The sequence below is a fragment of the Siniperca chuatsi genome, linkage group LG10 (genome assembly GCF_020085105.1).
Source record: "Siniperca chuatsi isolate FFG_IHB_CAS linkage group LG10, ASM2008510v1, whole genome shotgun sequence".
In the NCBI taxonomy this organism is placed as follows: Eukaryota; Metazoa; Chordata; class Actinopteri; order Centrarchiformes; family Sinipercidae; genus Siniperca; species Siniperca chuatsi.
Genome location: NC_058051.1, coordinates 15,674,423 through 15,696,983, shown reverse-complemented (window position 1 = coordinate 15,696,983; position 22,561 = coordinate 15,674,423). Strand labels below are relative to the sequence as shown.

Genomic DNA, 22,561 nt, shown 5'->3' with positions numbered 1-22,561 from the left:
CATGTTTTTCCAGAGACAATGTGCCGGTGACTCAGGATAATCCATAAACCTCGCTGTTTACATTGACAAAACAAAATTCTGTTTATCTGCATATAAAACCGTTACTGGTAATCTACATTTTTGTAATTTAGATAAACTGATCCAAACAGAGCAATGCTGAGAAATGGCTAAACACACCCAGACATTATCTTTGTTTTCCTCACCTGGTTCATAATGGAAGACTTTCGACCCAGGCGATTATCAGGGAAACGGAAGCGGCTCCTCTTGCTGCCATCGTCTGACTCTGACTTGACAAACTTCTCACTGTCACCTTTCTCCTTCTCCTGCTCCTTCTGTCGCCACTTCTTCTTACGATTACGCCGCTCTTTGGCGCTCTTGGAGCTGAGCTTTGACATCTCAGAGGAACTGCATGACAGACGCCCTCCTCCATCGTCCTCTACCGCGTCCTCTGACACTGTGCCTGCAGAGGTTGCCATGGCAGCAGCCTGCAAAGAAACAAGCACATGAATGAAGTCAGAACAATGATATAACATGACATAGGAATAATTTTGTGCTCCATCCTGCAGAGGGTGACCTGGGCATCTTCCTGCTGTTTCTTGAGCTGCTCCAGCATGGCCTTGAATTCCTCCTCCTTCTGCAGAGCCTCTTCCATAGTGGCCTGATTCTGCTCCTCATAGGCCATGGCCACCACAGCCAAAATCAGATTCACCAAGTAGAACGAACCCACAAAGATCACCAACACAAAGAAGATCATGTAGGTCTTCCCTGCCGCCCTCAGGGTCTGTTGGGAGGTGGGGGGGGGGGATGGGGGGAAGCAGAGAAACTCGTCATGACATCAGAAACATAACCATAACCCCTGGATCAAGCTCAGTGTTGACTTCACTGCTCACCTCTCACAGTGACTCATCAGAAATAAACAGAGTCAGCTGTTGGTGGGAAAAAGAGAATGGACAGATTTGCCTGATTGGGCATTTCTGGGTGCAAAAATCCACTCAGCGTAAATGTCTGAGGCTTCCTCTGGACAGTAGATTCAAAGATGCAACACAAACACAGCTTTCACACCAACATTAAAATGTCTGTTTTCTGGTATGAGTACTAATATGCTGAAATTAGCTACTATCATCTACTACAATGATGATGAATTGATACACAACCTATTCTTGGTCTGCACAGGAATAATCTCATACCCTGTGCTCATTAAGGTTCTCAGCATGAGCCCAAGGTTGTGTTGTTCATCAGGGAGAGCCATGAGATATGCATTTTGACCTACTTTTACAATCACCAAACAATTTCAGTGGATTAGGAGGCTATCCCCAGTGGAGATGGGAAGTGAGGAGCCTGAGCTGCAGAGGCAGGGCAGAACAAACATTCTGGAAAAAACTTGAAAAAAACAAAACAAAACTGTTTTCTTAATGTTTGTACATGATGGCTACTTTCATTTTAATGCAGGTTTAGTACAGGGTTTTGATAAATCTGCAAGTGAATAGCCACATTTTTTATTTAGTTTGATTCACAGAGGTATTTAAGAGGTTCTTTGTGTAACAGAGGGACCCTAAATTTGAATTAAAATGGTCTCACTCATCAGCCTCCTTTGGTTTCCCCTTCTAAAATCGAAATATTGTCTTCAGGGAGCAGAGCAAAAAAGAGAGAGCTTCCTGGGATAGAGAAGTGAAATTCCCTTACACATCAATTATGGATGTAGTTGACGTGTAATGCTGGGAAGTGTATATACAGTAACAACATTTCCAACAAGAGAAGCACAAGCAACTGATTAGGAGTCCAAACCATTGTCTTTTAGTCCCACACACATCTGAACATCTGACAAAGAACATTCAACATCAGACCTAAAAATGACTGCATAATCATTTATTTTAAAGATACCAGTACACAATAGCAGTGAGAGCCTGTAGGGAGCTGAATTTTAAAGATAGGAGCAAAAATAGAAGTATGAGATGGGATGCTCCCATCAGGTCTCATCTTCCTCATTGGCCATACTATAGTCCTAAGCTGTTAATATTTCATACTTCCTTCCTTCCACTCAGCCTTAGTATGTGGAGACAGGAGTGTCTCCACAGGCTTTGTGTGGAACAGGCTGACAGACGTGGCTTGGCTACAGTATGCTGATGAGGCGAGTCAAAGTGGTAGCGAGGGAAAAACTAGAGGCAGAATGATGCAGCATTTTCTGTCTGAGAGGTGTAGTTACAGCATGCACATAAACTGTGGGCATGACGACACAGATATCTGCTACTCTTTTCAATGTCCTTTGTGGCTCGAGGTTTAATCTACAGTGTGCATAAAATGAGGCCAGATCAAAATATTAGATGACCCATCTATAATTTAACAATTTTACATTTACTCTGGACCAACAGTCTAAAGCCTAAAGATATTCAATTTACATTGATGTAAATCAGAGAAAAGCAGCAGATTTCCACATTTGAGGAGCTGGAACTAGGAAATATTGCTTTTCTACTGATCGACTACTCAATTAATGGACAAACCATTTCAGCACCACTATGCAGTTCTACTATTTATAGGCAGTAGTAATTGAGAACTTGTATGCGTTGTATATGCCTCCTATGAAACAAGCCTAATTTGTTAACACATCAGCTTTACCAGCATGTAAAGGTTTTCCCAGAAGTCCTGTGTCATGAGTCGGAAGAGAGCCAGGAAGGCCCATCCGAAGCTGTCAAAACTGGTGTAGCCGTAGTTTGGATTCCTCCCAGCTTTCATGCATGTGTAGCCCTCTGGGCAGCGGCTGAGGGGTGGAAAGAGAGAGAGAGAGAGAGAGAGAGAGAGAGAGAGAGAGAGACGGGGCACCCAGCCCGAAAATGACTCAGCACTATTTACTTATAATGGCATCTGACTTCAGGCAGATAGAAGAGCTACAGCAGGTCTTGGTAGGATCAGCAGCATTCGGAGGAGGGCAGAGAAAACAACTCACCCAGAGTCAGAGCTATTCCCACAGAGAAGAGCATCCACCTGGCCAGGCAGGAAGTAGAAATTGGCTGAAGAAAAACGAACAGCCATAATGAGTCATTTCGCTCACATTCTGTAAATCGATTCAGACCAATTGCTGACTTCAGTTTGCTCATGCATTTTCAATTCAGCGCAGTTCATTTCAAACCAATTCCTTTTGTCTATCCAGTGCCAAAATGACATATTGTTTTGTCGTTCCAGCATATGGGCTGACTCATACTCCTAGATTGCTGCCAGCTCACTGTTGGCCTTGCCTTGCCTCTACTTACTCTCGTTCATGATGTACTCATTCCATTCGAAGCCCTTGCTGCCGTTGGCCAGGTAGTTCTCGGTACTGTTGATTGGCCAGATCACACACTTGTGGCGCAGGTTGCCCATGAAGAGCTGTAGACCGATGAGGGCAAAGACGCTCAGGCAGAAGACGGTAAGGATCATCACATCCGAAAGCTTCTTCACAGATTGGATCAGGGCGCCCACAATGGTCTTCAGGCCTGGAGGGCAGCCACGCACACACGTACATAAACCACGCAGGTGATGCAGGAGATGCTGATGCCCCAGGTATGAATCTTTGGATTGTCTACTTCCACTACAAATGATCTTATATAACTAATAATACTTGTATGCTAATCCCTTTTAGGGATCTATCACTGGGAAATAACCAGTTTTGACTGGATTTAGGTAAAAAGCTGGGAGTGGCAACACTGTACTGCTTTAAATTTAATTAAACTATTTAAGGAAATATATTTTTTATTAAATTAGTGAATTATAAATGTTATGATACAACTAATTGTTAATATGTGATATTTTAATGACTTCCTGTGCTGAACAATTCAACAAAGGGGAGAATATGAATGAAACTTAAACTGGAGAATTTAACAATTTTAGATATAGGTAGTAATACATTTTGGACAAAACTGACAGATTACATACATAATAACATCTCTAGAAACAAAACAAACAGGAAATATTTAGGAGCCTTCCCACTCTTTTCAGATTCATCCAGACAGAAAATATTGTAACAGAAATCAAATCAAAAATCAAAATGAGTGGCTTTTTAACAGAAGAAATTTGCATTTCATTGCCAATGATGGACAAAGTGAAAAAGAGGGGGAAGACTGTAGAAAAGTGAGAGGAAATCCATAAGGAAGAGAGCACAGCAGCACAAAGAGGGGCCATGAGAAGAACAGAGGCACAGGCAAGGGGGCTGGAAACCACATGCAGGTCATTTAAACTCCAAGGCTGAACAGGAGCAATTCAATGCCAGTGCCAGTGTGGGCACTTTCTTGAACTGTCTTGTATAAGGTGTCATTAGGAAAGCACTGACTCCCCATACTGTGACCCTGCAGTCTGTCTCATCCACACCTTCACTAAAGACAAAATCAGTTTACCTTACAGACAGGCATCCTCTGGCAGCGTTCATGGAAGCAGGATGGCCGGTTTGGTCTCTACAGGTACATTGGGCTTTACCAGCTGTACATACTGCATCTTCTTGTAAAATATGGTCTAAATTTAGGCTTACACATTCAGACAATCTTAGTAAAAACTCCATTAGCTTGGCAGAGTCCATTAATAAGAATAAAGAGCTATTCTTATTTATATCAAAACAACTTTTCTTATCTAGAAGTACATGACAAGATCTCATGGAGCAAATTAAATGAACAAAAACATACTTTTAACAAAGTATGATAAAATATCAATTGTAGTGGGGTATTATATTAAAACACCCCCATAACTTCTTTAGATCTTTTGAAATCATGCCCTCCACTGCACATGAAATATTCTTAGCTGGACTAAAACTACACTATAAAAGTGAAATTTTCTCCACTCCAGTGCTATAAATTATTGTTACTGAATTACGCTAATTCACTTTCTGGCAGGGGAAACAGCTAGCCTGGCTCCGTCCAAAGGCAACAAAATCAGCCTACCAGCACCTCTAAAGCTCACAAACTATCACGCTACATCTTGTTTATTTAATCCGTACAAAAACAGAAATGTAAAAACAACATTTTGTTGTTTTATGGGGGATTTTGTGCCGGACTATAATTGGCCGGGACCAGTAACTTTCTGGAGTCTCCACTGGTTGCCTGGCAACTGCTTAGAGCCAAGAAACAGTAAAACCCCTCGTAAAACGGCGAATTGACGTTTTTACACTTAAAAAGATACAAGATATAACATGATGATTGGTGAGCTTAAGAAGGATGGTAGGCAGATTTTGTTACCTTTGGACAAAGCCAGGCTAGCTGTTTCCCCATTTTCAGACTTTGTGCTAAGCTAAGCTAACCACCTGCTCGGGGTAGCTTTATTTTTACCATCAAGTTTTAAGAGTGGTATCGATCTTCTCATCTAATTAAGCGTATTTCCCACTATTCCTTTAAATACAGTTTAAATTAAAATATGATCCCTTTTTGTTTGCACTTAAAGGATTTCCTTTTTCATATTTCCAAATTAATGTGTAGTTTGCAAAAGTAATTTATAGTGGTTCTTTTGAGTAAGCACGACATCTGTTCTACATCCTCTATCAATAGATAGATAGATAGATGTGCAGTCAGTGTTACTCAAAAAGGTCAAGAGGTCATTCAACTATCCCATCTACGTCCCCAACCTCTACAATGTGAGCACACTGTTTCTTTCTCTGTGTGGTATATCATTCAAGTACACCGTAAAAAAATAAAATAAAATCAATAATCAAACTAAAAAACAAAAGAGGGCAAATCAAACTTCCAATGCCATTTGTCAGCCAAGCTCTTAGGTAGGCTAATATTGTAAAAGCAAGTGACTGAAAGCATCATGCAGCATAAGAGATATGTTCACAAACTAGGCTTGGCAGTCTTCATACATAAATAGGTGTATACTGTGGGATCTGTCTAAGACCTATGCCATTTCTCATATGAACATCAACAAGGTTTGTTTTTGATCCCAAAACATGGAATCATCTCTTTCCAATTCAATCACTAGTTGTAAGTGTGCAACAAAATTATTGATCTTTTAATTTCACTTGCACTTTGGTTTTTGTAATAGAAATACTAGAATGATTTCTGCCAAATTTGAGAAGTTATTATCTATACTTAGCTGATAAATACCATGTTTAATCACCTGATTTTTTCCTTAAAATTAGAATATTCTATCAAAAATATTCTTTTCTACAGAACAAGGCATTTGCTTATTCCAAAAGCTGGTGAGAAAGGAGTGGGTTAAAGGTATTTCTTGAGGAGAAACACAGCTGCCTTGGAAACAAGCCTTATAATGAGAATGCTACTGGGGCAGAAGAGAGTGCAGACACTGTGGAGGGCCCTAGAGGAGACTGCAAAGCCTATCAAAAATGTATTAGTACCATTTTTGATAATTTTGGAGGAAAAATAAATCAAAAAATGGTTGTCTCCAATTCTTTTGTTGTTGCTTAAATCATAATCGTAATCATAATAATAGTGAGTAGAAAAGAAAGGGTGAGAGGATCAGCCTTAGTGTTTAAACTGAGTCTCACCTGGAATGACAGAGATAGTTTTCAATGCTCGGAGAACTCTGAATGTTCTCAGCGCAGATACATTGCCCAGGTCCACAAACTCTGTTATATATCTGAAATAGGGGAAGGATCACACACAGAACAAACACGATGACAAAAACCACACACGCCAAGAGCACAACACCACCGAACCAGGAGGAAACGACGCCACTCACAGAGCCTGTCCACTGAGGAGAAGGGTGGAAGGTAAAAGGAAAGAAAGACACACACACCTAACACCGACCCCGCCCCACCGTCCCCCGCCCCATCCTGTCTTACCTGGAATTACAGAAATAGTTTTCAATGCCCTCAACACCCTGAACGTGCGCAGAGCTGAGACATTGCCTAGGTTTACAAACTCTGTTATATACCTGCAGGATCAAACCACAGTTACAACAGCTCGTTATTTACATGCAGATATGGAGGTGAAAAGAAAAATCCACACACAGATGGGCTATGGGACAGCTCTAATAACAATGAAGATGTATTTTGCATGGTGCTGCTAATTTTTGGGTATGTATTTGCTCATATAGAGGCAGATAAATCTGTCGTATAAACTACTGGGTGACATGTAGTCGACGTGGAGATACTGGGCCTTAAATTGAATGTTGTAGACTTCTGCAGATTGAGAGAGAAAAGGTGAATGGGAGGGAGAGTTACATGACAAGAGGAAGATAAATCGGATGAATGTGACTGAGGTGTGGGTGTTGTCAGGGAGGCCGCAGAGTGTTGGATGGAAACCTTCAATTCCCAAAGAAAAAGACCAGAGGAGTCTCAGATCAATGGGGGAAACACAGAAGATGGGTTATCAGACAGAAAGAAAGATAAAAGAAAGACGGAAAGATGAACAATCATCTGTAGCACTTAAAGCTCACTTTCTTTACCCACCCTCCTTAACAAAACAATGGCAATATTTGTGCACAAGATTTCATTTCATCATTCACTGACAGTCTGAATCACAAGAAAAATACTTACGCCATTGAAATGACCATGAAATCCAGCCAGTTCCATGGATCTCTAAGGAATGTAAACCCGTCTATACAGAATCCTCGTGCGCAGATTTTTACAAGAGACTCAAATGTATAAATTCCCGTGAATGTGTACCTGAAAGAAAAAAGGGTTGACAGAATCAGCTCACCAAGCTGGATCAAAGCTCCCTCATATCTAAATGTCTGCACCCTTGATAGCTGTTGAAACACTCAGGAAAGTTGTAGGGCACAGGATAAATTTGGAATGACAAAGTCAGGTAAATTGTTACAATTGTTGTTTTTAACTAGGCAAATGTGTTTTTTACAGAAACTATGAATTAGCATGATAGTTTCTCTGTGCCTCGCATGTATTACCATAACATTCGAGTCACAGAGCTAGCTAAGCATTCGATTTTCCAAAAAATAAAGACACAGCGATCTTTGAACAAGACTAAGAGTCTACAGCCATGCTTTGAGCTAAATGTTAACGTCAGCATGGAGAACATATATGTGTGTTCCCAGGGTCCTATGTTCCCCAGTTCTAGGGTTAGGGGGTTAAGGGGTTAGGGAACTTAGGACACTGGGAACATAGGAATGACTCCTCAGCATACTAACATGCTCACAGTGACAATACTGATGACCTGATGGTGTAGCTAGATTAAAAAAGTTAAAGGATCACCAAAGTTATTACAATTCATCCTGAGGGCCACATAAATGTCAGACAGACATTGCTATCCCTAGAGCCATGCTGCTAGCATGGCTAAAAAACCCAGAAGGTCGTTTAACAAAACCTACCACTGTTCTGAAGGTATTTCCAGAATCCTCAAAGACTGCTCTAACCGTCTGGATGAAAAAATACTGTACAATAAAAAGATTTTGAACCCGTTCCTAAGTTGCACCGCAGAGAGAAAGCCAAAAATGACATGTGTCCTTGCTCAATTTGTAAAATGTGAACCAAAATTAAACATTAATTATCAGTCATATCGATATATATTGATATTTCCTGCCAATATTTTGTATTTTTATAGAAAATAACATGTTAATATTTAGCTTGTGTTTTACAAAAAGAGCAAGGAAATATGACATTCCCGGCTTACTGGATTAGGAAATACAGTCGCAACTTGAGAAACAAGTTCAAAATCTTTTTTTATTGGGCAGTGGACAGAATTTTTTTTCATCCAGATGATTAGAGGAGTCTTTGAAAATCCCAGAAGGTCGTTTAGTAAAAAACTTAGTGCTGTTCTGAAGGTCTTCCCTGAATTCTCAAAGATTCAAAGTAGTTTATTTTTTGGAAAACCGGATGCTTAGCTCTGTATGCTCCAATGTAATGGTAATACGGAGGCACAAACTGGGGCTAGCAGTTAGCATGCATTTATACTACTGAGTGAATATATTAAATGTATACTTACTCTACTTGTTTTGACCACTCGGGAGGATCACTAAAGGTCATGAATATACAGTTGGTCAAAATAGTACACATAATGATCATGCTGAAAAGAGTGAAGAGCAGGTTAAGGAAAATACGGATTATAGACGCAATCACAAACATCATAAACCTCAACAAACCTCATTGTAACTGTATACATCTGTATAATACAGCAATAAAAATATACAGTACCTACAGTATGTATCTAATGTGATTCCTGTAGTCCTGTCATCCTTAACAGCCCTCAACATGTAAAGGGTTTAAACATACTCATAGCACTTATGTGGTTATATGTGTTCACTACCACAAAGGCCATTATTTTACCCATGAAATATTGAAGTGAATATTTAGTGGAAATACAAAAGCATGACCAAAACAATAGTATGTTTAAAAGCTAATAGCTGTGGCGTGTGTATAAGAATGGGAGGAAATTAGCTAAATGTAGGGACAGAACAATAATCAATATTGTTCAGAATAAAAAAGTGTTTAGTTTAGTTTAGCTTGTGCTACCAGTACTGCTGTATCCAACATCAGTCACAAAGGGGAAAAGGCCTATATTGCACACTGCCAACAAATGTACATTTATCATGGTGGAAGGTCAAGAAAGCAAATATGCTGTTAATATAACTTTATTTTGACAAAGTTGTCACCTCATTACTTATTTGTTTTGTTTTACTTCCGAAGTTGGAAAGTTAGTGTTCTGAGGATGTTTGCACGAAAATTGTTCTATATTTTTTCTCTCTTCATGTTTTTTAATAAAATGTGTTTAAAAACAAAAAGGTCACTTTGAGATTTTTTTTTTATCATTAACGTATGCTTATGCATATTTTTTAAAGATGTTTGTGTAATTTCAGTAATTAACGAGATATTACCATACACTGAGATGGTTTCAGCTGACACAATCTTTATAAGATAATGGCTTTGCATTAGAACATATAGAGTACGTCAAATTAATATGTGATTTACTGAAGAATTCAAAATTACATTGTTAAGTTAAAATAAGACAAACTCACATTCAATCCCACTAAGTCAAATCTTCTTTTGGTGTTTTACTATTACATTTACTGTCTCTGTATAATTTAAATCTATAAAAAAAAAACAACTGATGTTCTCAAAGACAGCGAAATATAAACTAAAATTTTCAAGTTCTAATCTGATGTCCCTGTGTTAATTGTTTTGTTATCTCTTGGTTTATGTCAAATATATGTGTTTTTACATCCAAATTCCTCTCTTTTCTCTTCCAGTAAATATTTTTGACGACTCATCCTGCACTTAGGGGCGTTTACATAAATGTATCCAATCCAATAGCTTGTGGGCCGTAGTTGCTAGCAGAGCGATATCATAGTAGGAGATGTGTGTTTCTCCCTTGTCCTCCTCTTAATCTGACAACCCCGGCGAGGGAGGTGTGGGTGGAGGCCAACAAATCCCTCCCCTTAATTATACCTTGCCCATATTTTCCATTTCACTCATAAATATGTCACATAACGGATGCTACAGGCACTAACTGCAGTTTTATTGTGACTTTGAGATCTCAAGTTGTGAATGTGAAAGTGGATTTGTTATCATTCATTTAAACATGGGAGTGGTAAAGCCTAATATTAGCATCATTACAATTTGATGACATGGAGAGACAATATTGATATTTTGAACTCTAGACAATACTTGACATTGAGGGGAACTTCACTGATTTCACACATCGAAGTCTGTTTACAGATCTTGGGGAGTACTACTGCATATTTGAAAAAAGTCGTATAAAGCCTTTTGTGGCTCCAGAGGGAGCTGTGTAAAATCTGGTAAACGGATGGAGCTGAAGACTACTTCACTAATGATGATAAGTCTGAAGTCATTCTGTTCGGTCCCCCCAAATTCCATCAGCTCTTTCGGTGTTAATCTTGGCATAATATTAAGCAGGCTGCTAGGAATCTAGGGGTAATATTTGATGATCAAGTCAGAAATGTTGTTAAATCATGTTTCTTCCAGCTGAAGATAATCTCCAAAATTAGGTATTTTTTATCAATTCCTTATCTACAAAAAGTAGAGCATGCTTTTATCTGTTCTCGGCTTGATTATTGCAATGCACTTTACGCGGGTATCAGCCAGGGCTCCCTCCACTGTCTCCAGTTGGTACAAAACACTGCTGCTCGACTCATTACCGGGTCAAGGAGGCATGATCACATCACCCCTGTGCTTGCCTCCCTACAGTGGCACCCTGCTAGATTTCAAATTGATTTAAAAATCTTATTACTCAAACATTTCTGATTTATTGACCTGGTATGTGCCCTCTCGACCACTGAGATCCGTGGATGGAGCCCTGCTGGTTACTCCCAAGTCACAGTTTGTGACAAAGGGTGATCGGACTTTTAGTTTTAGAGGCCCCACACTATGGAACTCTTTGCCTACTGAACTCAGACACACTAAGACCCCAGCTTCTTTTAAATCTCTTCTTAAAACTTTTCTCTTTGTGAAAGCTTTTGGAAATGTTTGATTTGTTTTTTTGTATTTATACTGTTTTTGTTTCTATTTATTTGATCTTATTCATTTTATTGTTTTTACTTCATCTGTACATATGTCCTTTGGCCTTATTCTCATTTTATCTACCTTGCATGGCTTTCTTTCTTTTTGTAAAACACTTTGTAACACTGTTAAGAAAGGTGCTATATAAATAAAGTTTATTATTATTATTATTTTTACAAGTTTGAAAATGAAAATAATCTGGGGGTGTGGAATTAGAGAGAAGTGAATTTACCAGACCTCTGTAGCCCGCTCCTCATGTCTGCTTGGGGCTAAAGGCTCAAGGCTACATTAGCTGCTACTAGCATTACACACTCAAATCTCCAACTCAAATGCCTGCGTTCAAATTGCATTGTGGGTAATGTAGGTGCCTGTCTTAACAAGGAAGAAGAATACATGGAATATACATGTACTGTAGCCTCGCTTGGGTTTGCTGGTTGTTGGTCAAATATGTTATAACTGTAGCCAGTGGACATTTGCTGGATGGGTTCCAGTGTCAATCGGGGATCAGTTTCAATGTCATTTTCACCATGTAGTAAATTTGACGTACTTTATGGAAATATTACTTTGATCAGCTGCAGCTTGTTGTCTAAAACCGATTTCCTTCCAACCTCTTCCAAGTCTTTATTTGACAGCTCTCTATACAAAGAGGGGTACAGCCTTTACATCTTCTATCTGGGTACTGAGATGGATGGCACAGTGATAAACCATAATAGGCTTATTGAGAAGATCTAGCCTGGTTTACTGTTAAGGATGACTCATCATTTGTGCTAGCCTTCGCTTACAATGATAAAATGGCTTCCTGTATGCTCTTCCATGTAATGAAATAATTTTCTGAAATCTGACATGCTATTAGTTGCCATCTCTGACCGTAACATATTGTCTGTATGAGCTCCTGTAGTAACAGTCACAGGAAACATCAACAGCAATATGAGCAGAAAGACAGAACATATCATCATGAATGATACAAATGAACAGGAAATCCTTTTGTCTCTGCTGTAAAGACACCATTTCAAAGGATATGAATGTATCAAAATTTTAATAGCTATTCGCCTAACCAGATTGAAAGGACTTATGAAGTACAAGGCAGGTGTGGCACTAAAACGGAAGATTGTCTTCCCTTTATTTAGCACTATAAATGTCTGTGGAGAGAAGAAAAACAGAGAGGGAGAGAGTATTAATCAATTACCAATCAGATAAAAAAACATATTATTTCAGCAAATGCACAATAGTATATATCATTAAAAACATTTACCGAAAGCATAATGAATGTCATCCTATTTCATGTACTGCATATATATATCAGTATACATAAATCATATAATCATAAAAGACAATGCTTATTTTGATATGTGCAAGTAGTAAGTAGTAAGTGCATTTTCTGTTAAATAAAATAAACTGAAACACATCTGAACTGAGTGAAAATGGCTGCCAGGATGTTTCTGATGTTGGTATGTTGTCCCAGTCACTCAGTGCCGTCCTGCACATCATGGCTTTGGTGGTTTCAAGAGAAGGAAATGAGTAAAGCCGAGAGGGGCGGCCAAGCCTCTTTCTGTGGATAACCTCCTAATTGTTTAAATAAAATATGGCGATTTGCATGAAACTTTAATGAGACTCTGTGCGTTTGCACAAGTGATATGAGCCCTTGTGCTTTTAACAAGGCATCTTTCACTACATTAAGCCCTGCAGAGCCACCGGCTCAATTCTGAAGGCAAGAGACAGTGGAGTCAGAAGGGAGGGAGAGGAGGAGAAGGAAGAACGGGAGGGGAGACTTACAGTAGGAGATCTCATGATGGTGTCACATGACTGCATGTGATCTGTGCACCTCCAACAGAAATGAGGTGCATGTGGAAAATGTTGTTAACAAGAAACATCTGAGGGAGGAACATGGAACCGAAACAAAGATGCATTCTGCCTGGAGGACCAGACACAGTTCTGTCACATGACCCCCCTGATATTAATTTGATCTACAGACAATTCAGAACAAGCCAGCGCAGTTAAACATGCTTAGATAATCTCACTCTCTAGTTACTATTATTGGTCAATGCAGCAGCCTCTCCCCTGAGTGTTATACTCTCATATATACTGTAAACATTCCCAGTCAGCACTATGATCAGCCATAATGACACACATGGAAATGTCCCAGTTGGTGGTAGCGTGACATTTCTGTTAAATACAACCATCACACACACATATGTTGTGTGCATATGCATGACCACCATGATACACACAAAGCTCAAAAATGAGCAACCAAGGTTGTCATCCACACACACGACTGCTATATGCTGTATGTAGGGAGTCTTTTTTTGTAATGCATGACTAAACTGCTGCAAAGCTACTGAAAATTTCATAATCCAGAGCTGAGCAAAGAGGAGAGCAGAGGCGAGGAGAGGCAGAAAACGGGGGAGATGGAGAGCGGGTGAAGCAGGCAGGCAGACAGCAACTGTAGCAGCAGCAGGCTGAGGAGAAGCAGGGCAGAGGGAGCCAGAGCGAGGGAGCTGGGCAAAAGACGAAGAAGAGGGGGGAGGGCGGATGGGCGGGAGACAGAGAGAGAGCTGCTTCAACACAGAAGCTCAAGCCATCAGGCAGGGCTGCAGCATCTGCGGCCATGGGGGCCACAGCAGCCATTCTAAGAGCCCCCTTCTTTCAACCCTTGTGGTAAATGGTAAATGGACTGCGATTTATGGGTCCTTTAGCCTGAGAGTCTCACATTCACACACAGACACACATAAACATACACATTAATACAACAATGGCGTAGGGCTAAGCTGCCATGCTACGTACTAACCTGCTCATGTATTCCTTGTCATCCCTTTTCCCTGTTACTGCCATTTTACACCCCAAAAATAATATGTTTGCGTTCTCTTATGGGATAGCATATGATTTTCTCTGAATGTGCAAACAATCTGGAGACATGCTGACATGTTCCTTATACCGTGAGCTACATATCATGTTCTTTAAGATTAAATGTACCTCACATCATGGTCCGTCACAAGCCGTCTGTGACTTTTGAGATAATATCACTTTAAATATTCATCTTTAATTCATACAAAGAATGACAGACAAGCCTATCCTGTGATACATGTACACAGGTGTGGTGGGGGAAAGCATGTATTTCCCTGATAGGCCTGATTTTACTTCAAATAAAATATATTAGAACATCTCAAGAAGCTCTGTTTCAAATTTTTTGCAGCTTCAGGTCTTCCCACAGCAAAACACATTTCAGTGAGCCTGGCTGCAGCGAGAAGGAGAGCAAGTGTGCTCATGCATCCTTGCACATGTCGTCCATTTCATTCCTGTCCTTACTTCATCCCCCCCACCCCCTCTTTCCCCTCTCCTTGAAAATGATCTGTTTCACCGGCCTTGTACATTGACACCGAGCTCGACCTGGCCTGGCTCAGCTCAGCGTGGCACACCCCTGTTCCAGCCGACAGCTAAGCGGGGAGGGCTGGATGCTGCTTCATCACCCACCCAGCCAGCCCGCCAGCCCTCTGTCTCAGAAATGACACAATCAAAAAGAGCCACAACTTAATATTTGTGATGAAGAAGATGAACAGCTTTCCTTTATGGTTATTTCTCCATAACCCCTCTCTCTCCACCTCCTCCCTGTGAGGAATGTATCCAGAACTGGCCTGCCGCCTCTCAATGACAAAGACATACAGAGCAACGTTCTTCCATCAAGGTCACCACCTGATCCGACGTCACGGCTGCTCGAGCTGCCAGAACCAAAGCAGCATCGGCTCCCTTTGGCATTAGAACGAGACTAGATCGAGGGCCATAATTAGATTTGCCTGAAGCTGAGAGCTGACAGGACTGCCAGTAGAGGCAGTTATGAGAAGCAAAACAAAAGAAGCACAAAGAAGCTTGCACAACTCGTCCATGCATCTGTGATAGTAATGCATGGACGAGTGTAGAAAAAAAGACAAGGGAGCTGTGCGTTAGTGAGTGAATTTATCAACAGTCCCACATATCACTGGACATGTTTGCCACGTGTCATCTGAATCGTGTCTCCTCCTTGTGCACTGGACTGGTGCGTTACATAACAGTCAGCGTGCACGGTGTAAAGACAGGGAGGTATGAGACAGAGACAGACGGAGAGAGAGGAACACAGAGACAGATACTGTGCACCTAAATGCACACACACACACACACACACACACAATATCTAAGCAAATCTGTTCAGCTAATGATGATGACTAAACAGATTATTACAAGCTTGTCTTTTTCAGGTAGGACCAGCTTCTGAGGTATACTATGTGGACGGGGCGGGGAGTTATACAACACTGTTATCAAAAGTGCAGCAGTATTTAAAATAATGTGACTAGAGGAAACCATTTTGAATGAAAATGCCAATTTTGTTACATAATTCTTTGTTAAAAATAGACAACAAACGACGTTACCATGGTAGAAGATTTTAGCCTCACTGCTCAGTCCTGTTTATAACACACCAGCATTAAACTGACCTCAGTACACTTTGCATCTCGATTAATGCTTAAAGGGATAGTTCACCCCAAAATCAAAAATACATATTTTTCGTCTTACCTGTAGTGCTATTTATCCATCTAGATTGTTTTGGTGTGAGTTGCCGAGCCATGCTCACAGTGCCAAAAAAATACATGAAAAGCTCAACAGCAATGTATCTTTCCAGAAATCATCACCCTGACGGCCATTTTATGATAAAGTATTCTTGCTTCTTTTTAAAGTAACAAACAGGTTCACAATGTAAAATACTGTCTCAGAATACAGGAGCACTACAGTGCATAGGTGGCTCAAATTTTCCAAAATGGCTGCAAATTTCAAGGAGGTTTTTGTCTTTCCTGAGCCTTAATTTCACCCTCTATCAATATCTGGGAGTAATGGCTTTTATATCTTTTATCATTTTTATTCAGAGGCTGATTGGTCCAACAAAAGCAAGCAGTCATCTGAAATAAATTCGGTCTCCTTTAACAGTTTTGGTTGACAGGTACACATGATGGGGATGTTCCGAGTCTCTCAAGGTCATCCGGTCGTCCTCACACTGAGCGTCAGACATGACAGAAACCCCAGACAGACATGTGTCTCCTCTAAGACAACCAGAGTCCTCTCAGCCTGCTGCCACTGCTGCTTTTTTTCTCCTGCTACAGATTAATTTTTGAACAATTAAGAAAGTCTGTCATGTGGAACAACAGTCTTTCAACAGTTACTGCTTCTGACCTTTTCCCCAAAGCCCTGTGAGCACATCAGAGATACGGCAACGGCCCACTCAACAGTTTGAGAGCTCGACTCTCACACTCTCCAAAGGTCTTCAAGGAGAAAAACATAATTACATTAAACAACCTAATCATGAAATTTAAATAACTGTAAACACAGCACATCTGGAAGCCAACCATCACAAACCACACGTCTCTGCTTTGTCTGCGTAAATTCCGCCATAATGTACGACTCATCTTGACATCATGAGGCTTCTCATCAACTGACCATTACGTGAAATATTAATATGTATGTTTGGGCTCGAGTGATATACACCTATACATAACACCTGTCTACCTGCCAAAGCATCAAAAGTGGTGTGTATGCTGATCAATGGAGGGCATCATCAAAACTACTTGTTACCACTGTTTTAAAAGCAACGCAAGAAAATTAAATGAAATAATCCAATAAAAAGAAAATATGTTCCTGTTGCGGTCAGATTTAAATCACAATCATCTTGAGTTTGAAATGTTCTAAATAATGTGCTTGTTACCTATCAAGATGGGACACAATCTGTTTGTCTGAAGAAAATACGTAAGTATGATTAATGTTACAGAAATAGCCAAAGCTCAAAAACCACACCTCAACTGACTTTACTATCACAAATTAAGCGTTTAAAACAGGTTACAAAGGCAAAACAGGCCAGGCACAAGAGCTGAGTTGTGACGTGATGCAATGTAATCATATTCTGACTTGCAAATTGCAATATATATAGTTTGGTACAACATACTGTCGTATTTTAAGATTTTGGATGCCTGAGGGAGAGGGACAACTATCATTCATGAATAGGGCTGCATATCTTTTGAAATTTTGTGATACCAGTGCCGATAAAATTACAGATTTCCAGGACATATACCCAATACTTACATAACGTTTTTTCAGTGAACAAAAGAAGCCAGTTTTCTTAAAAGTTAAATGTTGTCTAAACGCAAGCTGCGATACAAGGTAAAATTTGAATTTAAATCAGGCACTATCTGATCGAGAAATAAGAAAACAAGACTTTGAATCTGACCAGACATTTGATGCCAGCTTTTGATATTTTTTCAATGCTATGGACCCATTTTGGATGGTACTAAAAAGTATTGAGGTTCGATTCAAAGCCATAGTCAGAAACATTCTTTGGTTTAAACACCTCCAGTAAATGTGAGTTGATAACATCATTATTCATGTGTATATGTGTGTTTGTGTATCTTTGCAAACTCACTTTCTGAGAATTCAGGTAGTACGGGTCCAGGTCCTCCAGTGGTACCGCCACCATTCCCTTAGGAATGTCCCCGTAGATGTAGGGCAGGCTCTTCCCAGCCTCCAGGTCGCTGTTGGGCTTGGGCTTGTTCTCATCATCGTCGTCGCGGTAGCTGCTGTCCTGTTTTGGTGGCTTCCTGTTCTTCTCCTCAGCGATGCGCTGCTCAAGGGTCGCCAAAGATTCCAAAGTAAACTTCTTGAAGCTATCAGGTCCTGGAGGAAGAAGGGGTGCAGCCATGTTTTCATCCTGCAGCTACTTGGTCTTTAGGTTTGTACCATCCACAGTAGCAGCTCTGCAGGAGGTACAGACAGAGAAGAAAGGTCAACCAAACATTCATCTGGCAAGTGAACACCATATCTTCCTTTTTTTTTTTTTTTTTTACATTTTTGGCTATAAAATGTAACTTTTCAGCAATAATATTTTCTTTCTTTGTGAATAGGAAGAGGTTTAAAACAAGTGACAAAATGCATAAGGGAAGGTCACAAATATCCAGATACATGTATGTTTACACAAACACACACACACACACACACACACATTTACAGATTTTGTTATAAAGTCGTGATGACAGAAAAATTACTTAAAAGTAGAGAAAATGCAATACAACCACTGTTGACCACAACCACATAACATTTGATCCCACTGGCTCCATAACGGAAAAAATGACTATAGATAACATGATGTAATACAAAAATGGTTGCCTGAATTTTGCATCCTTGCCACATTACTTATTTACAATATTCCCATTTTACAAATTGCTAGTGTTCCTTGAAGAGGTGATAAATAACAGCGCCAGAGAAGAAAACTACAAAGATACATCCTGATTGTAAAAGGGTAATTAGATACACCATGATAGTGTTCTCTACATTGTTTGTACATTTGTCAATCCACATTCAGGGAGTAGAAGAGTTGAGATGTTTAACAGCCAATGAGATGTTTACTCTTTATCAATAACTATAGATATAAAAAGACATTGTTTATGTTAAGCAACGCTTTTACTTTGTGTATACAGCTATAATTTTAAAACAGTCAAGAAAAACTAAAATAAATGATATTGTTCATGTACTTACAAAGGCAGAAAAGCTACAGTGATTATAGTAAAGTGAAATGTCCCTTTAAGGATATTAGGATGTTAAACTCGCTTTGCCTTTAGGATGTTAAGATCCCGTTGCCTTCATCTCAGTTAAGGAGATAAGTTGAACAGAAACATGACCAGACTTGTGTTAAATAATCCTTTAACGTCACCAGAGCAAAAACAAAACAATGATGTAGAAAACAGAAATACAGACATACATTCTGTGACTCTAACTGGTACCTTAAAACTTGCTCAGTGGCTGGTTAACATAAATAGACTAGTTACAGGTTTAAGATTATACTGAGGTGCTTAAGGTACCAAAGATGAGCAGATTCTGTATTTACCCATCAGAAATCTCGCCAAATATGAATGAATCAAAGTGTTTTTGTAACATAAGTTTTGATGATTTTAGAATTAAAATATTATAAAGAGAAATCTGATAATACAATTCCACGGTTCACGATATCAGATATATTTTGTCTGTTTATATGAAAAAACTGCATAGTTGTCATTGTCATATACAGAGGTTGATGAGTTATATTTATAAACCACAGATGCAAAGCCCAAACAATAATTATCTTATTCTGCTATTATTTCTGATAGCTGATTATATAAGGATTTTATAATGTTTAGGAAGTATTATGTAATAATTTCACATTTCCTGTTGCTATATTTTCTTCTTTATTAAGAATTTTGTTTTGTCATGAATCTCAAGATCTTGCAGAGATGAAAAAAGCAAAAATAAAGTAATTTACATATCAGAAAGACATTTTTCGCCAGTAATGCCCAGTCTTATGTACAGGCAACAGCAGTATAAAGGTTTGAGGTGTGAGGTGTGAGTATGAGCCAATATTTCCCCCCAATGTTGGAAACAAGTTCTAGGCTCTGCATTTAACCTCTGACAAAGACAACAGACCCATTTAAGGATTTTACACCTCATGATTTTTTAAATAGCTGTGGAAACGCGAACAGAAAACCCAGCACCCTTAATGGCTGCATGACTCAGTGGAGCCTTTTTCTAACACACTTAGATGTAAAACGGGTATGAGAGTTACATGACAACTGGTAAAGCTGCAGGACATTTCAGGGTCAATATACTAATGTGAGGCAGTGCTGAAGGGAAGAGGAGGGAGCTGAGAGGAGAGGAGTTCAGTTGAAACACAGCAACACCTGAACTGAGACAATGACTAATGGTTTGAAAGATGGTACATTTTCAACACGATATTTCACCCTACAAACCTTTGTTTTTCAGCCAAAAGGTGGTGGAGGGAAAGGTGGATGCAGCCTAAATAAGGAGAGCACCGCCTCAACCATATCTGATTCACAAGGCCTGTCACTTCCCTGCTCCCCTCTTGCATAACACAATCTAATTAAAAACGCTCGACGTGTAAAGCTGATATCACACAGCAAAGACTCCACTCTATCTGTCCTGGTATGGGGACACACATGAAAACATGCAGCCTGTGTGCCAAGGCGTCTGTTTTAAAATGGACCCCGGAACCTCGCAGTCACAGAGCCTTCTGCTGCTCTGCTGGCGCTGTCCGCTTCAGCACCACACGAGCGCGAGCGTGCACACACACACATACACACGCGCATACATATGCACGAATGCATACATGCAGGGTTTATGGAGAAAAAAAAAATCAGAACCGGAAAAAGCCTGGGAAAAAAAGCGCTGTGCTGTAAACTGGGCCTCTCTTCTCGACGCATGCACGCCTGCAGTTTATCCTTCGATTCTCTTCAATGTTATTAAGTCATGATGACAACACTCGTCTTGTTGTGGCTCAGTCTCGCAGGTTGCACATTGCTCACACCCAGGCTTGGCCATGCCATCATTGTCACAGAGAAAACAGGCACATTTTGGCATCTTCTGAGTCATTTTCTCGTTTACAGAGACGTGGTAAGACATGGAGACATGCTTTCTTAACTAAGGAGGTCCTGTAGACGCCATTATGTGAGTTTTTTCTAATATATTTCATTGAACAGAAAAGTCCTGCTCGGTCACGGAGAGAAGCAGGAGGTTATAATGCGCAGAGAAACGGCCCGCTACAACCAAATTGGCTAAAGCACTATTGCTGCAGTGGGTGGCTTGTATGTTGAAAATGTCACGCTGTGGTAATCGCAACCGTGGATTTGTCAAAGTCACGAGTGTGATGTCGATGTATCATAGTAACTCAGAGCAATATGTCCCTCTTGTTATTCAGCAAAAAAAAAAAGCCAAATGCGATTGATCCCCCCCCGGGATATTCTGTGCGTTTTTTGCGCGTTGCCTTGAAGGATCTGCACCACACCCGTGGAGCCATGTCGACTGCCAAATCAATAAGGGCTCTATCTGTGCACAGGATAGACAGCAGCATTAAAAAAAAACACACACACACACACACACAGCCTGCAACATGAGATGAAACATAATAAGACGATTAGAGAACAGTTATGATGCTGCCACACCAAAAATCACCTGGAGGAATGTAAATTTCTTGGCTATCGATGATGGACGGAGGATCAGGCTACTCACATAGCATCAGTCCCTTTTTCGAAGCCTTATGGTGTTTCAAGTGCATCATCCTGTAGTCCGGAGGGTATACAAAATCAAAAATAGTGACAAAAATGTGAAGAAAATCTGTAGTTTTTTGGCTTTCTTTGGGTTGGAGCAGTCAGACGGCGCCCTACCTGATGCCTAACCTACGAGGCATTTTCTCTCGCAAAGGTCTAAATCAGTGCCTCGGATGTTCGACGAAATAGTTAATCCGATAAATTCCTTGCGATTGACAACAACTGATTGCTAATTTCTTTCCCCCCCCCTCTGCTCTGGTCCAACCGATAGATGCTCAGCAAACGCAGACACCCTCTTCCATCCCGCTCCAAAAAAAAAAAAAAAGATGCGGGGCAGTGTGCAGCTCTGCGACATTTACGCAAGGATACCGTTAGAGAAAAAATGTTTCTTCACCTAACAACACATGCACCGTTTTCTCAAACGTTTATAAATGAAGGATACTCACTTTGTAAGCGTTACAATGAATCCAGAAAGCCGTTGCAGGACTGCAGATGTGGGAAAGATTGGGGAGAAACTGCGGTTGTCGCCATATTGTTGCTGCTATCTTCCCCCTCAGCGCGAGCAGTTTGCCTGCATAATTGATGACTCTCAGCAGAATGTAAGGGAGTGTCGGCAAGTGCGTTTCGTAAAATCGTAAAGGTCATTTAGGCCTGCAGCCTCTAAACCCCAGTGTGTGGTTCACAAAATACAGCTCCCTGGGCTCAGAGACGAGCCTGGGTGAGATTGTGCACAGAAGACACGCGCAAGGTTTGTCTGTCCAAACGCATTGGCTCGCTGTGTGTTCAGTGCGGTGAGTTTGTAGTGCAAGAATTTATTGGCTGTCAGGCTGTGGGCATTCAGTCAGAGACAGCTTCCTGAAGGCTACTGCATGTCTGAGATACAGATAGAGGAAAAAAATTTTTTTACATATATGTTTCAAATCATGCCAAAAAAAAAATGCCAAAAACAAGTGGGCTATAAGAATTATTCTGGCCATGTAACTCAACTAATGTCACGCACATGTACATATTTTGAAACATGGCGTGCATCTTGTCTCTATGTAATTACAAACAATTTTCATTTATAGCCTCTGCATCAGAC

The 22,561-nt window shown here is 40.2% G+C and overlaps 1 protein-coding gene across 7 annotated transcripts in view; it reads right to left on the bottom strand.

Moving 5' to 3' along the window:
- scn8aa (sodium channel, voltage gated, type VIII, alpha subunit a) overlaps positions 1-22,267 on the bottom strand; it is a 47,955-nt gene extending 25,688 nt beyond the window's left edge. For 2 of the 7 annotated variants that reach the window (XM_044212375.1, XM_044212380.1), the window contains exons 1-11: positions 21,927-22,267; positions 17,814-18,144; positions 12,404-12,522; positions 8,853-8,942; positions 7,451-7,579; positions 6,755-6,846; positions 3,246-3,467; positions 2,942-3,005; positions 2,614-2,755; positions 575-781; positions 204-485 (exon numbers count right to left, since the gene is read on the bottom strand). In XM_044212375.1, the coding sequence (XP_044068310.1) occupies positions 204-485; positions 575-781; positions 2,614-2,755; positions 2,942-3,005; positions 3,246-3,467; positions 6,755-6,846; positions 7,451-7,579; positions 8,853-8,942; positions 12,404-12,522; positions 17,814-18,089 (1,623 nt within the window). In that variant the 5' untranslated portion in view covers positions 18,090-18,144; positions 21,927-22,267. Of the gene's footprint in view, positions 1-203; positions 486-574; positions 782-2,613; positions 2,756-2,941; positions 3,006-3,245; positions 3,468-6,457; positions 6,550-6,754; positions 6,847-7,450; positions 7,580-8,852; positions 8,943-12,403; positions 12,523-17,813; positions 18,783-21,385; positions 21,493-21,926 lie in introns of those variants that run through there. The other 5 variants (XM_044212374.1, XM_044212379.1, XM_044212377.1 and 2 more) reach the window with 4 other exon arrangements.
- Positions 22,268-22,561: the final 294 nt, after the last annotated feature.